This window comes from Sporothrix schenckii, assembly GCF_000961545.1.
Source record: "Sporothrix schenckii 1099-18 chromosome Unknown Cont38, whole genome shotgun sequence".
Lineage (NCBI taxonomy): Eukaryota > Fungi > Ascomycota > Sordariomycetes > Ophiostomatales > Ophiostomataceae > Sporothrix > Sporothrix schenckii.
Genome location: NW_015971139.1, coordinates 976,259 through 991,915, shown reverse-complemented (window position 1 = coordinate 991,915; position 15,657 = coordinate 976,259). Strand labels below are relative to the sequence as shown.

At 56.6% G+C, this 15,657-nt stretch overlaps 5 protein-coding genes across 5 annotated transcripts; 1 reads left to right on the top strand and 4 right to left on the bottom strand.

The window, feature by feature from the left end:
* Nucleotides 1-43: 43 nt before the first annotated feature.
* Nucleotides 44-4,281, bottom strand: SPSK_05833 (ROM1/2 protein; the record flags this gene model as incomplete). Its single annotated transcript, XM_016732543.1, has 2 exons — nt 44-208; nt 280-4,281. 2 exons carry the CDS (start codon nt 4,279-4,281, stop codon nt 44-46), a joined length of 4,167 nt encoding a protein of 1,388 aa, XP_016592049.1.
* Nucleotides 4,282-7,193: 2,912 nt separating this feature from the next.
* Nucleotides 7,194-8,153, top strand: SPSK_06477 (V-type H+-transporting ATPase 16kDa proteolipid subunit; the record flags this gene model as incomplete). The annotated part of the gene is made up of 5 exons (XM_016733183.1): nt 7,194-7,241; nt 7,328-7,358; nt 7,494-7,755; nt 7,862-8,032; nt 8,111-8,153. 5 exons carry the CDS (start codon nt 7,194-7,196, stop codon nt 8,151-8,153), a joined length of 555 nt encoding a protein of 184 aa, XP_016592048.1.
* Nucleotides 8,154-9,248: 1,095 nt separating this feature from the next.
* SPSK_06285 (uncharacterized protein) lies at nt 9,249-10,656 on the bottom strand (the record flags this gene model as incomplete). The annotated part of the gene is made up of 4 exons (XM_016732991.1): nt 9,249-9,355; nt 9,466-10,266; nt 10,328-10,516; nt 10,554-10,656. The coding sequence occupies 4 exons, from the start codon at nt 10,654-10,656 to the stop codon at nt 9,249-9,251; spliced, it is 1,200 nt and encodes a 399-aa protein (XP_016592047.1).
* A 3,146-nt stretch (nt 10,657-13,802) lies between these two features.
* Nucleotides 13,803-14,810, bottom strand: SPSK_06458 (protein sco1; the record flags this gene model as incomplete). The annotated part of the gene is made up of 2 exons (XM_016733164.1): nt 13,803-14,435; nt 14,514-14,810. 2 exons carry the CDS (start codon nt 14,808-14,810, stop codon nt 13,803-13,805), a joined length of 930 nt encoding a protein of 309 aa, XP_016592046.1.
* Nucleotides 14,811-15,264: 454 nt separating this feature from the next.
* On the bottom strand, nt 15,265-15,657 carry SPSK_06736 (uncharacterized protein; the record flags this gene model as incomplete). The annotated part of the gene is made up of 1 exon (XM_016733433.1): nt 15,265-15,657. One exon carries the CDS (start codon nt 15,655-15,657, stop codon nt 15,265-15,267), a length of 393 nt encoding a protein of 130 aa, XP_016592045.1.

Sequence of the window (15,657 nt, the reverse complement as noted above, 5' to 3'; positions counted from 1 at the left end):
GTGCACAACAGCTTGTTTAGGTCCAACACAAGTCTTGTTGCATTTATTGCGACAACCGTGTCGTGCCCGCGGTCGAGGCCGAACCGCGCTCCTGGGCGTCGGGCGCGGCGGCCGGCAGCGTCGGCATCTCCGAACGTCGTTGGCTCTTCCAAAAGTCGAGCGCCTCGACCACGTCCTCGCCGCGCTCGTCCTCGTACGCAAAGATGATCTGGCATGGTTAGTGGTGTACTTGACAACAGGACAACGTGGAGTGAAAACAGAAACAGGCGCGCGGCTTACCTCGTGATTGCTGCTATGCAACATCCGGATGTTCTTGTGCGGCACAATGTGCACCGCGCCTGTCTCAATGTGGCGCAGCTCGATAAAGTTGGGCTCGAATGCCAAAATCCACGGGTATGACAGCGCGAAGCTCGCCGGGCTGCCTTCCCAGTCAATGCGCCACTCGGGCCGAGCGCGCCAGCCGTTCCGATTGACAAAGAAGGAGAACTCCGAGTAGTTGAGCAGGAACTCGCCGCTGAGCCGCTCAATGTGGATCGGGCGAACGTTCTCCTTGCGCGCCACAAAGTCGAGCGACGTGTCGGCCTGGTCAAGCAGCGACTGCGTCTCGAGCGTGAGCAGGGACACCACCTCGAAGCCGCGCGCCGACGCGACACACAGACTCGACTTAAGAAAGTGGATCGACGTGGACTCGGTCGGGATGTAGAATTCCTTGAACGGCTTGAGCTCGTCCTGGCCGGCGTTGAACATCTTGCTTAAGCCTTTCTTGTTCTTCGCCTTGGACATGGCGTCGTTGGGCTCGTAGACCTTGACGGTCGTCGATAGAGCGGATGACTTGACGCAGCACACCAGGTGCCGCCCCAGGCAGATGCCCGTCTTGAAGAACGTGCAGTGGCTCTGGATCTTCTTGGGCCGCTTCGCCAGCAGCGGCTCGTTGGGGTCGAGCGCCGCCAGCGGGAACGACAGGAGCGTGCGGTTCGACAACACCAGCAGCAGTGAATACTCCTCCAGGATGTCCACCTGTGTGACGGCCTGCGCCTCAATGACGCGCCGCGGCAGCGTCGGCTCGCGGGCCTTACGGTCGGCCACATAGATGCCGTTGTCCGTGCCGTAAATCAGCTTCCGACCGCCGTCAAACGGCGCCGCGCAGTTGATCTTGTTCATGGCCGTCGTGAACTTGGTCGGGATCACTGTGACATTGAGGAAATCGGCGCGGGCACGCAGGCGCTGCTGCGCCGTGTCGATGAACTCGAGCCACTTCTGGCGCGCGGCTTGGTTTGCCGCATACAGGGTCAGCTCGTAGCCAGCCTTGCCCAAATGGCGGAACGTGATGGGCCAGCCTTCGCCACGCCGGGCATCCGCGTTGTTGTTGCGCAGAGGCAGGAGACTGCTTGACGAGCGCTTGACGGATCCGGTCTTGGGGATGACTTCGTCCATTTCCTTGATGGCGAGAAGTTCCAGCGGGATGGGCCGCTTGTAGGCCTTGAGCTTCTCGACCTTGCCGACCTGTTTTGTGCGCACCAACAGCACGGCGTGGTCGAGCAGGTACGCCACAATGTCTGGCGGGTCGGCCGGCGCCTTCTTGAGCTGACTCTTGAACACGAGCTCGCGGTTCGCCTCGCGCAGCTTGAGGTCGACCTTTTCGTTGGGTCGGAACTCGAGCTGCTCGTCGAGGCGCCGCAGGTTGAAGCGGTTCTCGGCTTTGCCGGACTCGGCGTTGACACGGCTCAGCAGGTCGCGGATGATGGTCAGCACACGAGGGATGTCCTTCTGATCCGGGTTGTCCGGGTCGGTGTACTTGAGCACGTTCTCCAAAAGCAGCGGATAACGGGCCAGGCGCGTGGTGGGCTTGGTGAGGTAACCGTTGAGCTCGAGCTTGCGGGACTCACGCCGCCGCTCAATTTCGTCGACCATCCGGCCAAAGGCTTGGTTGTTGCTGCGTTCGTTTTCAAACTCGTACTTGGCTTCAAGCTGGCGCGAACCGTAGCGGATGAACGGCTCGAATTGCGGCACAAACTCCTGGAAAATATCGCCGACGTTGTGCACAATCGGGTTCTTTTGCTGGCGCTCCGTCAGCGACTTGGCAAAGCGGGCACTGACGGCACGGATGGACGGTGGGTCGACAATGTTGCTGAAGATTGTGTTTACGACACGCATACGGCGTGCGGCAGGGATGGGCGAGTTGGGAGCGCGCAGCGGCAGAATCCAAAAGTCGCGGAGGTAGTCGAGATCCTTGACGAAGTCGCGCTCGGTGTAGCAGATTTCGGAAATGACTTCCTGGCGCTTCTTCTCCCGGTCACTGATGCTGTCGGCCACCTCCTTCGGCACGGAGTTTATCCACAACTTCTGCTCATCGGTGACATCGACATCGTCTTCGCCCACCATAGCCGTGGCACTGGATGCGCCCTGTAGGCCAGGGCCCATCTTGAGGTTGAGGCGCGAGACCTGCTCAAGGCGGCGGGGGCAGGCGATCGAGTAGCACAGCTGGTCACGCGTGCACGTAGGCGAATAACACTCAGACAGCAGCACAAAGACACCGTTGACTTGCGAGCCACTGCTGGTGGTCTGGGAGCTGGTTTCGTCGTTGTTCATCTCGTCGAGATTCTCGCGGAACTGATACATTTCGTTGGTCGAGTCGCGCAGGCGGTGCTCGTACGTTACGTCATGGAAGAACTTTTGGGCATCAAGGGCACGGCCGAGTAGCAAGGCCAAGTTGCGGTCCGTAGTGCGGATAATAAAAGACAGAACGTCCACCGCTTCGGCACCGCTGAATGCGTTTTTGTAGGACAGCTCGTTCTTTGTGCGGTCGCCAATGACAATCTTTTCGCGGAAGACCTCCGCAACGCGAGAGAGCATCGCCGGATAGACAAGTGGCGGTCGGATCTTAGCCGTTGGTGGGCGGTCACCGTCCACGGAGCGCGTCAGGGAGCCGCGGTTGGACATGGAAGTCTGGGAGGATGAGGGCACAATGGTGCGGTCGCTAGCCGCCACAGACGGTGCAACTGTGGACGCCATCGACATGGTGCGCTGGTGGTCGGCCGCGTTGTTGGCGCCGTACCCATTCGTCGTCGATGACGCCATGCTCGTCGTCCTCGTCTGCGTGCCCGGTGCGGCCGGCATGGTGGAGTGGGCATGGCCATTCGTGGAGTCGATGCTGCCGCCGCCGCCACCGGCACCGCCGCTGGGCATTCTGCGGTTGGGAATCACACGCCCGCTCATTGTCTGATGCGAGTCACGGTGCTCGGAGATGGCTGGGAATCCGCCGGACATGGTCATTGTGCGCTCGTCTGCCGGATGGCGGTCCGGCACGACACGACCTTGTGCCGTGGTGCGGGACTGGGGGAAGTTGCCGGGAGCAGCGCTGCCGTTGGCGCCAGTATATTGTGCGTTGCGGAAAGCGTTTGCAGACGCTTGTTGGTAGGTATTTGGTGGCGGGTGGTACATAGCCTGAGCGTTAGGGCGGGGGGCGCTGGCGAGAGACTGCGATCGGTACGGATCCGAATTCATGGCCGGGGCGGGCCCATCGCCCTGGAAAAACCGTTGTGATGGTGACCGCATGTTGGCGTAGCCATCCTGTGGTGGTGGCTGCACGGGGCGGCCGTTGGGGCCGCCCTGGCCACCGCCTGGCGGTCCCGGTGGTACTTGGCGTCCGGCCATACCCGGTTGCGGCGGAGGTGCAGGACCACGGGAGTCCATTCGCGGCGGAGGGGCTTGCTGTCCTGGGTAACGGCGCATTTGTTGCTGCTGCTGCAAATATTGTGCTTGCGGTGATGGCATGGGTGGGCCACCTGACACAGACCGCAGGCCACCGCGCGGGAAGTACCCGTTGCCCGCCCCGCCGGCCATGCTCTGTGCTACGCTGGAGTCCATGGTCCTTGTTCTTTGCGCCATCATGGGATCAGGGCCGTAGTTGCGGTTGTAGCCACCCCCTGGAGGGCCCCGTGGTGGCGGAGGACCTTGCCGAAGGGACATTGTCCGATCACCGGCATCATAAGGGGCGCCATGCTGCTGTTGCTGATGATGGTATTGTTGTTGTTGCTGCTGCTGCTGCGGCGGCGGTTGTTGACGAAGGTGGTGAGGATGTTGCTGTGGCTGGTGCTGCTGTTGGGACATGTCGGGGGCAGACATGGAGGTCATGGTCTGTGAGCGGCCGGGTGGAGGCGCGGCGCCGAAGATGTTGGAGAAGGCAGCATCGCGCTGGTAGCTGCCCGAGTTTGGGGGGCTGTCATAGTCCTGTTGGAGAGGCGGGCCTGGACGGCGGTTCGGTGCCGGGTAGTTGGCCATGATGGTCACGTCGCGGGAAGCTGGACTGGCGATCCGCCTTCACGATGTCTGCGATAGACAAGAAAAAAGTGACGTTAGCAACCGCCGTGGTAGATCAACATGGATGACAAGCAGTGGAGACGCGCCAACGGACGGCGTGTAAAACAAAGTCGGTACGACATGGGATAAGTGCAGAAGGGGATGTCCATAGACGAGTAACGGTGACGAGCAGGGGAGCAGGGGGCCTCCTAAAAATAGAACCTGATTTTGGGGCAGAAAGGGGAAGCTGTCAAAGAAGGAGTTGACCGTGCAGACGAGTGAAGACGATGAAGAGATCGGATGGGATGGGAAACCGGGAAATGTTGTGACTCGGAGTATGAAGCTCGGACAAAGCAGCAACAAGTCGGGGCATAGACGATTAGGGGCATAGTATCGAAGAAGGAGAAGAGACAGCGCGAAAAAGACGTGACCCGACACCTGGCGATGCAAATTTGTAGCGCCGCAATGACGTCCTAATGCCAAGACTTTTGCCGGGCCTTGTATTTTTTACCGGTCCGTGCTTAAGGGATCAGAAAGCAAACTCACATTTTCAGGGCCCGGAGGCCGCCAGAACAATCTCGAGGAGAGGCGTGACGTGGGCGTCAGGCACGATCACACGAACTGGTCCGTGGTCTAGGCCCAGCGTCGCTGTCGTGTTATTTTGTTGTTCGCGTTGGGGGGAGGCAGTGCAAACACGGGTTCCCGGGTAAGGAGCAGGGGGAGGGGGGAAACTGCAAAAGGGGAAGCGATAGGCCGGAAGAATCGAAACCGTCTGCTTTATCGCTGTTGGGCCTGGATCCTAGCCGAGCGGCGGGCTCTTCATCGACAATGTTCCGTCGTTCGGAGTCGCCGGTTTGCCGTGCCAAGAAGGGAAAGCTTGTCGGCAGTTTATTCTTCCAAGTGCTGCGTCGACGAAGGTAGACAATGATAATCGAGCAAGGAAATCCGTTGATGCGTGCAGACAACGCGTGCAGCCAAGTCGTGTCGATGGGCTTTGGCAGTGGTCGGCGAGCAGCGACGGTGTACGAACCCCTATTTCGTTGGGCTTTTCTGCTCGCGCCCGTTTCCCCAGTACTTTCGGTGCCTGGGAATGGAGGGCGTCGTGCGTCGGTGGGTTCTTCCGTGCGACGTTATCGTGTTGCAGAAAAAGGAGGGGGATGCAAGGTGGCGGCGTCTTGGTCGATGGGTTCGCTGGGGGGAGTCTCGTGGACTGTAGACTGGTGGACAGTTGGATATTGGCCACGCGGCAGACGCGAGAGACGATGATGTATTCTGTGGCCTGAGAACGGCCGATGCGGTGATGAATGCTGTTTGGGTGACGATGCGTCTCAATGCAGAGGAGAAATGACGTTCGGAGCCTTACGGGGTGGTCGGGGTCATCGGCTTCAACATGGATGAAAATGGGCGCTGATGATGCCCGAGAATAAAGATGAGATCGAGAAGAAGGGCGAGGACGGCCGCTGCTGGATAAGAGGCGAGACCGAGCGTAGGATGGCGAGGGCGTAGGACGAGGTAATCCGCAGGAAGGGCAACCAAAAGAGGGCAATGGAAGGATTGATGATGCAGGCAAAGTTATGACGAGATGCGCAGACAATGGCCAATGGGCTGAAAAAAGAAAAGAAGAGAAATCGAGACCGACAACGAGAAATATGAGGAGATAATTGAAACGGCAAAGGCGAGCGTGTGAGAAAGCCGCTGCTCGTACACACACACACACACACACACACACTCGAGGCGACGTCGAAGAAAGAAGAGGATGCGGGAACAAGAAATGAGGCACGAAGACGCCAGGGGTGGTGGTGGTTGTGAATCGCCGCGTGTAGTTGCGAGAGACGAGAAGAAAACTGACGACGGGAAAAGTTGGCGAGCGGGAGTTGGTGGAGGCGGCTTTTGGGTGGAGGAGCAAGGGACTAGGGGGGTCGAAATTGCGCCGGGGGCACGATAGGGCCTAAAGTCTGGGTTCTCCAGCAGTCTTACAGAGGCCTAGGGGAGTGCCCAAGAAGTTCTGCAGGAAAGGACTCCGAAGCCCAGGCCCAAGGACTTAACTTCAGCGCTAGCCTCTCGCTCTTGCCTCGCAGGACTGGCTGAGAAAGGGGTAGGCGGCGTGCGATCATCCACTGCAATTGTGCTGCGCGGGAGGCAGGAGCATTGGAGATCCGAGGACGGTGATTAGTGCAGCGCAATAGGACGAAGAAGGAAGGTCAATGGGAAAGAGGCGCTCTCTGTTATTTACGATCGGACATTGTATGTTGGCTATGCACATAAACGCACTACCACTCGATGCATTGTGGAATTCTGCGGCTTAGGATTGATTCCACAAGGACTGGCATTCCACTCGGCGAAAACTAGATACGACCACCGGGGAATGTTGACAACCCGAGACCATTGAAGCAAACCGTCAATTGGAAGCACATCCTGGAGACTCTGCAGCTGGCAAACTCGGAGAGGAGAACGCCCAGCGCCGCCTTGATCCTTGCATTCCCAAGTCCTAAAACAAGGCTCGGCCGTCTTTCCTCGTCCACGGTTGCATTGTTACGTCGTCATTTGTTTTCCCGTTTTCTGCCCGCCCGTTACTGCTAACCGTTACTTTTGTTGGGATCGGGCGCGTGGCCAGTCACGTGCAGATCATGTTCTGAGAATGGTAAAACTGGGCCCGCTAGCAAGGACAAAACCACGCAGCTCTCAAGCAGCTGCCGGGAGATACGCCAGGAGTTGGCAACGCCTTGTCTGAATTCTGCTGCCTCCAATGTCAATAGCTTCAACCGCGACATCCCAACTCCACGCCCTCCGCCACCCACGACCGCGCATCCCAGACGAGGCGTTCGCTGATTGATGAAAATATCCTGCTTGCTGCTGCGACGCTCGCTTTTCCATTCTCCCAGACAGCCGCCACAATGGCCGAGTCCGCGCTGTCCCCCAAGTTCGCGCCGTTCTTTGGCATGGTACGACGCCGTCTCATTTCCTGCGTTGACGACGACGGTCGGATACCTGTGTTGAATCTGCTCGACTAACGTGTCTGCTACTCTAGGCCGGCATCGCGAGTGCCATGATTCTCGGAAGTATGTCTTGATCCTTGCCTCCGAACCGAAACGCGACCGAACCTCCCTCCCTGTTATCCAACGGCAAACGCAATCTTGGCAGCTTGGAGAGGCCCAGGGCCGAGCATAGGATCCGTATCTAACCGCACTCTCTAGGTATGGGCGCCGCGTACGGTACGGCCAAGTCCGGCATCGGCATCGCTGGTGTCGGTACCTTCCGGCCGGACCTGATCATGAAGGTACGCAACCCTGTTCAGTTTCGCCTGACGTCTCCCGGCGTATGCCGTCTAACAGTTCGCCAGTGTCTGATCCCGGTCGTCATGTCCGGTATCATTGCCGTCTACGCACTCGTCATCTCTGTCCTGATTGCCCAGGATCTGGCGCCGCCCAGCAGCAACGCCCACTACAGTTTATTCAAGTACGTTTGAACGGGCGGAAATACCTTTCTCTCTCTCTCTCTCTCTCCTCTCTCTACTTTCTCCCCCTTCTCTCTCTCTCTCTTTTGTTCTCAACTAACCGAACAGCGGCTTCATGCATTTGGCGTGCGGCATCTCGGTGGGCGCAACGGGCCTTGCGGCCGGCTACTGCATTGGTGTTGTCGGCGACAAGGGCGTTCGCGCTTACATGGAGCAGTCGCGCATCTTTGTCGGCATGGTGCTGATTCTGATTTTCGGCGAAGTGCTGGGGCTGTACGGGTACGTGTCTGTTGTCCTCGTTGTCTCTTGTGTGTTGACACAATGTATTGGTTGTGGTCCATACTAACGTCCTCCAAGTCTCATTGTCGGCCTGATCCTCAACACGAAGAGCAAGGACTAAGCTACCGATCGCGGACACCAAAACACGCCAAAGCCTTTTCTTCTCCGACCGATCGCGACGGACGCGGAATTGGATGATAAACGGGTGTGGATGTCGCCCCAAACGTTATTCCTGGGAAGAAGTCAAGCGGCGTGCATTCACCACTGTACACAACAAGCACCAAGGTGTGGGATAATCAGGCTCGACACGTTGCATAGTGTACCGATGACTGTCGATCCTGAGTAACGACTGGTCTATCGTCTCTCTTGCATGCACACACACACACACAACTGGCGCTGGGGCGTTTTTGCTATTCATTTTTCTGTCTTGGCTACTCATTTGCATTTTGTCTCTGATAGTTCTCTTTGCATTTGCACAGGACATTCGCAACGCCCTGCGTGTATCACTCCTCGGGAACTAGGATAGAACGGGCACGACTGGGTGAAGGAGCGGACGAGATAGGCTCTTCGGTTTCCATATAATAGTACATACAGTCACAAGCTCTCAAGGCATAGTGGAAACGGTCCACAAGAAGCAGAGTTGATAATGTGTCATTTTATCGTAGTTAATGAGGCGAGGTGGGTTGCACTGCGTGGCTGGCCGTAAAGAAAAGATACGAAATCCATAAATCATATTGTTTTCAACATTGCAGCATCGTCGTGACGGCAAAAGTTGATCCACCGCATCAAGGTCGTTTGTCACATAACGGTACGGCCGTTGTGGAAGAAAAGAAGACCAAAAAAAGAAAGACGGGAAAGAATGGAAAAACAATGAAAAGCATCGTACATGACACAGAGTAGCCAGTAACCCAACGCCGTTTGAACCCCGTAAATGCAGAAAACATAATGTTGTCGTCCAAATGTTCCGTGGCGCCCAAAGCAATGCGTTGACGTCCGCCGAAAGACTAAAAAGGGAACTTTGAAACGCAAAAGTGTATTGCGTCCAGTTTACGAACATCAAAACGCAAATGGAAACCGAACGGCCATGTAATGCCTGGAGAGGAGACAACTAATAAAGGAAAGGGTCTGTCCATTGTGGTGGAAACAAATGAAGTGAAGAGAAGAAAGGAGAAAAGAGAAAGTCTTCTCTAGACGACCTGCGTCTGATGAAATATTCCTACTGCACGCGCCGGGAGTGATGGTGCCGCAGAGAAGCCGGCGAGAGTCCACTGGCGTCGAAACGACGGCGCAGCCGACCGGACCCATGACGGTTCTTTATTTGTCCTATAACGAGAGAGACAAAGTGTTGGCCAAGTCAGTTTAGTGGCCAAGGAAGGGATGGTGTAGACGACTATGGCGGTGGGAACGGGGGGGCGGGGGAGAAGGTCTCTCACCCGCGGTTGCGGAGGGGGACGGGACGGAACGGTGGGGCGAAGAAACGGTGCTGGGGCGGGCAAACGAACCAAGGAACCAATCCCAGCGACGGTCTTCACGGTGAAGCGCTTCTTCGCCATGCGTGTTGTTCTCGCGAGCCATGCGCTCGGCACGGGCGCGACGCGCGGCCGTCTCGCCGACAAGGTACGGATCCTCCAGAGGACGGAACGAGCCGTTGCTCGTGCTGAGGCGCCCAATGGCGTTGTTGCCGCCGCCGTTGCCGCTGCGGTTGTTAGAGGCACTGCCACTAGCGTTGCCGTTGCCAGCGGAGGCATTTCGGTGGGCAGCAGCAGCAGCCATGCGCCGACTGGCGGCAGCCTCTTCTTGCTCCATGCGTTCAAGAACGGCTAGGCGGCGCATCAAACCTCCAATCTCAGCCGCGGCGGAGGCGTGCTCGGCGGCAGCAACCCGACGCAGTGCAACGGAGTGGTAGAGACGGGCGTTTGGGCTGGTCGAAATAGTTGACCAGGAAGGCACGCGGAAGCGGGACAAGTCTGGGATATCGTCACGGCGCACGTTGTCCATGCGCGCCGGAAGCGCAAACACGGTCCCGGCGCCGTTTGCCGAAGCGGCGGATGCGGAGCCACCTCGTCGAGCGGCAACAGCGTTTGCTGAGTGGGGCTGCAGGGCGGGGACCGAATGATGCCGAGGCGGAGCGGCGACACGCTCGGCAGAGCCCACGGGCGGGGCCGTGTAGGGGGGCAACAAGCTGCTATACCCGGAGTTGGGGACGGTGTAGTGCAATGTGGGCGCCTCCGAAGCTAATACGGAGCGCGTGATCCGAGAGGTTAGCGGAATTCTGAGCCGAAGGCATGGACGAACTTGATATAGGTTGTTTATGAGGCATGCGGGGTGGTACGCAAACTGCAGGCGTGTTGGGGCGAGAGCCTTGCGCGGGGCACGTTATTTGCGTGCCCTGGTCTGGCCGGCCGACGATCGGAAGATGCCGATGACGACGCATTCCGCCCAGATACGAAAGCAGTCCAGATTCTCGAGGATGACGGCGCAAAACTGGCAGGAAAGTGCTAGGACAGTACTCAAAACTTACAGTATGAAGGCGCTGCTGAGCGGATGGATGCCGTTTCAAAATCCTCGGCAGTAAGACCTTCCATGATCTCGTGAGAGCGGCGAGGAACCATGACGTCGGCCATTTTGACGGCTTCGTGCGCTTTCTTGTCTGAAGATGGGTATTATTTTGCTCGTGTGCCTGACTGGTTTCTGTGTGTATGATTCGGCAGTGGTGGCGCAAGTGTGTTTTGTGTATTAAATAGGCAAGACCCAGAATAAGGAATGACACTGTGTTCAAGTTGTTGACGTGAAGCGCAAATAACGAAGGGCGTCGTTGATGAGAAAGAGTCCAGCGAAAGAAAACAAGAAATCAACAAGAAGACGAAGAAGGAAAGAAAGCAAAAAGTGGCACAAAAGACGAAAAGACAAAAGGGAAACGGGAAAAAGAAAACGACCGCCCAGGCCACACAGAGAATGAAATGTGGAACAGAAAGCAGCCCGAGAGGGGGAGTGGGATCAAGTTGTGTGGATGTCTGCGACCTGAGGATGCCCTCTGCCTTGTGCCCTTCCCTTTCGACTTGTTCAACTCCGTCGTTAGTATTACTCCGTATTGATATGTAGCGCGGGCGGGCCTGCAGGACGTTGTGGACCGCCCGTCTTGATGGTGAGGGTGGATGGGTCTGGATGGAGCTCCTCTCTGATGTCTCCTCTTTACCTCGTCCTCTGGCAGTGTAGTGTCGCCTAGGGGCGCCTTTTAGTCGAGTAAACAAGTTAACGAGTTAACAGAGAGTGGTGTAGTAGGTGGTAAGAGGTGCCTTGTTTTCATCTGCGGTGGGGTGCCTTTTTGTGCGTTAGTTGAGCGTTCTGGTGTTCCTGGTCATCCTGGTCTTGACAGCTTGTCTTGTTTGATATCTCGGGAGAGTTGAAGCGATCATAAATGCCTGATGCGGGATTAAGCAAGACGATGGTTGTTGTCATCCGACCACTTGCCCTGTTGGTTCGGTTGATTTCATACCTTTCTTTCTCTTGGCTTTTCTTTTCCTTTTCAAGCCGAACTGACCCTTCTTTTCTGTTCGTCCCGCGGTTGGCTGTGTTGTCGCCCCTACGCTTGCCCGGCGTTTCTGTCTGTCCCTCGGAAAAGCCAGGCCAAGAGCGGTAAGAGGGTGTGTGGCTGGTCAACGGCCAGAGGCGGTTCACATAATATGACACGTGAGGGCTTCCAGAAGGCAGGATTCAGACGGAAAAAGTGTGGGTGGACGACCCGTGGGTGCAGCACGATGCAAGCCGCGCCAGAAGAGGCAATAGGCCAAGCTGAGAAAGTTGAGAACTGAATGCGAGGTGGGGTGATGAGGGGATGGTTGGCACGTAGGGTGGCCGTTAGCCCTGCGACCGGCGCCGTCTTAGCTGCGTTTTTTGAACAGGAACGGGGCTGGGCGAGGGTCTCGTTGTCTGCACGAGGAGAGGGGACGCTGCAGGAGTCGACGACGGGCGACGACACGCATAGGGATATCGTGGAGCAGTGGAATGTGGAGGGGTTGTGTTGTGAGTCCGGGAGGGACAGTGTAAGTGGAGTTGGGTGGAGATGTCGAGAGATAGATTAAGAAGGGTTTGGGGCAAGGAAGGCCAGAGGACAGAAAGACAGGACAGTAAGGTAAGTCCATATGACCTAGAGGGAAAGTCGAATTGCGCCGAAAAGCAAACACATTGGTTTGTAGGTGGTCGGAAGTGGTGTAGAGAGCCAAGCAGGGCGGAAGAGAATAGGGCAGAAGGGGTGTACGAGTTGTGTTCGATGTAATTGGTGACGAAAGAGCGCCGTGTTCCAGCGTCAATCGATGACGAACAAGGCGGAACCGCGCTTGGTTGGCGTGGGTCCTGACTAGGATGTCGTGTGCTGTTGACTGACTGAGGCTATATCCATCGAGAGCAGAGTGAGAAGGGGGAAAATGGACAGGATACTTGTTCCATGCATCGAATGGCACAACACTACGACTTCCTGTTTAAGCATATGGACAGGCCAAGAACACACCAGTACGGCAAGAACAGCTGGCGCACTCAGAAGGAGCACACATGTAGCAATGAAAAAGGAAAGTGCGATACAGTGCGCCCTACAAGATACGAATACTTCTCAAGCCGGGAGATCGAGACGCAGGCCAAGCATGGGGCAAAGAAAGCAACAGCGGTGAGCAGCAAAGCAGGATGATCTGGGCGATAAGAAGTAAGACAACTGACACCGACCTCACCAACCCATCCTCTTGTCGCCATCCACGTTAGACGCTCATGTAGATAAGGCGGCCGAGTGCCCGACGGGCGACTTTCGTGTTTGCATATCTGCTTCCAAGGAAAGAGCACCCGACGGGTCCAGCAATCTACCCATTCTCCGTTTCTTTCGGGGAAAATATGCAGTAGTTATGGGAGCAGATATTTGGATCAAGAAAGAGCTATGGCGACTGGCTGGATCGCAGTTTCCTGGTATGTTGGCGTGCGGGACGAAGGCCTCCCGCGCCCCAAAAGTGCGTAATACGGTTTTGGTGTGGGCTGGAGCGTTGTGGGCCTCGCGTTTGTACAAAGTAGTGTGGTTGCCAAACCGCTCTCCTCCGGAACGGCGGGACAGACTGCCCAGGCTGCTCTCTGTCGTCCTGAGCCAGTCGCCCTGCTCCCGTCGTTCTGGGTCGCATTTACAACCACATATCGTACCTTCGCAATGTTGCTCCGCCTCCGACATCCATCTCTTTTGAGGAGAGTTTAGTATTATTTTATGTTTTGAAACAGACAATTGTCTAGTACAGACTTTCAGTACAAAAAATAGGCCCTTCCGTCTCGGTGTTGGACCCGAGACTGCCAACATAGAAAGGGTCACTGCCGTCCACTACGTCGTATATCACGCTCCCTTTGCAGCCGGATTTCCGAACATGACATTGCAATATTCATTGAACGGCACATGCCGCAGTCATGCTTGACTGCTATGGTGCACTGCTATTTGGGTGCCTTGGTTGGCTGAGCTTCTACATCTGCTGCGAGGACCTTGGCGACCATGAGAGATGAATCCAGTATATGTTTGATATTCATGAGTAGAGAGGAAAGTTGATCGCCGCAACCTATCCAGCTTCTGTTTTTCGTCTTTTTCGTTTTTATATCTCTCAGTTTCTGCGTCGTCTTCCTGCTTATGATGTCCGTCCCAGTCCGAATACACCAAGAAGGCCATATTCCATGTTATATACAGTTTCTGTGTTGCTTCATCTGTTGCACAACGTCAACGACGCAGGAATCCATCTTCTTTCATGGTCCTTGCCTACCGCCCCCGCTTGTAGTCTTTGATGTGGTCGGCAATCAACTTAGCACCTTGTTCCGGTGAGTGCTGGCGGCCCAGCGCCTCAACAAAGTCGCCCTCCGGGTCCATCAGGTAAAAGTAGATGCTGTGGTCGACCAGGTAGTCCTGGCCAGGCTTGACGTCCTTTGGCGTGCTAAAGTACACCCGGTAGGTCTTGCACATGTCCTTGATCTGCTCGTACGTGCCCGTCAGGCCGACGAAGCGCGGGTGGAACTCCACCAGGTACTTGCCGAGCACATCGGGCGTGTCACGGGCCGGGTCGCACGTCACAAACACGGGCAGCAGCGCACCCGGCTGCTCCGCTTCGACGGCGTCAAACATGCGCGCCATTTTGTCGAGTTCCTCGGGACAGATATCCGGGCAGTGCGAGAAGCCAAAGTAGACGAGCGAGAAGCGGCCCTTGAGGTCGGCTTCTGTAAAGGCTCGCCCGTTCTGGTCGATGAGGTTGAACGGGCCGCCGACTTTGGGCCGGCCGACGCCCTTGTTGGCGTCGGCGATGCGCTTGCGCTTCATGCGCTCCTTTTCGTGCTCAAAGTACCACATCAGACCGGCGCCGGCAAGGATAAAGAGCACACCTGCTTTCCACGAGAAGGGCTGGCTTGTTAGTAAGAGGATTCGTAGTTTTGTTTTTTAAAGGGAATAAAAAATGTCGTGGACCAAAGAACGACATACACCTGACCGGTACCGGCTCTTGGCCTCCTCCACCGTCTTGAATTTCGTCCTCCGCTGCATCACTGGCAGAGATTGTGGCTGCCAGTTTCCGCATGGTCCGGCTCCGGCTCTCCGTGCGGCCGTAGGCACTGGCCGGCGAGAGGTGCCGCTGCTGTTGGATGCGACCTGGCGGGCCAAAGACGTCGAGAACGGGCGCATGGTCTGGGTGGACCTGTTGCGTTGTGAAGTGAGGAAATAGTCGTTCAAGTTGCGGCAGACGCCCGCAAAGGGCGTCGCCCTCGGAATGGAGCGGCTCATCGGAGGAGAACAGCGAATATGCGATCGAGAACGAAGAAGGTCGAGACTAGTATCGAAGACGAAGGAGAAGCCTTGAGTCGCTTGGCGAGTCAATTGCAGTTGGCTGCGCCAGGAACAAGATGATCAATGTATCTGACGGGTGGCTCTGGTGTTGGTTGCGAGTTTGCTGGTTACAAACGTCAACAGGGCCGATGCTGGTGACGTTGGCGATCTTGTGGTTGCGGTCTGATGTTTGGAGCTTGCTGTCTTGCGGGCGGACAACTGAAAAATCCTTGAAAGCTATGATAATCAGCCCGGCGGGACAGAGGCATCTGGCCACTCACAGCCCACTGTATTGAGCAAGTTACGGACCCGCTTCTTAGCTCCCCGCCACCTGGGACCTTCCCTGGCAGGCACATGGACACACGCCTGCCGCGTCGCGTGTTGCACGCTGGAAATTTAAAGTGCTTTTTTTTTATCTTAGGACGGTTTCGCGGGGTGCGCCTGCCTTTACCGCATTTTGGCAGTAATTGCTTAGTTTGGCTGTGCTAGGCGTAACGTCAGCCTCGACTCCGACCAGTATCATCACTTCGTGCTCACATTGCGCCGCCAAACTCTCAATTTTATCTTGCTCCTCTTCTTGTCGTCCTGTACCAGCCACGTTTACGACTACCTGACACGCAACAGCGCACATGTATTCACCGGCTGCAAGCTGCTCGCGACCGTAAGGAAGCGCTCTGTTTCGCGCGCTGTGTGTCCTGCGCCCCTCGAGGCAAAGGCGAAAGGAGCAGCCCGACATCGCGACTCCCGATTCAAACTCGACCTTTGCGATACCCAGACCCAGCGCCAGTGCGACGGACGTCGACAT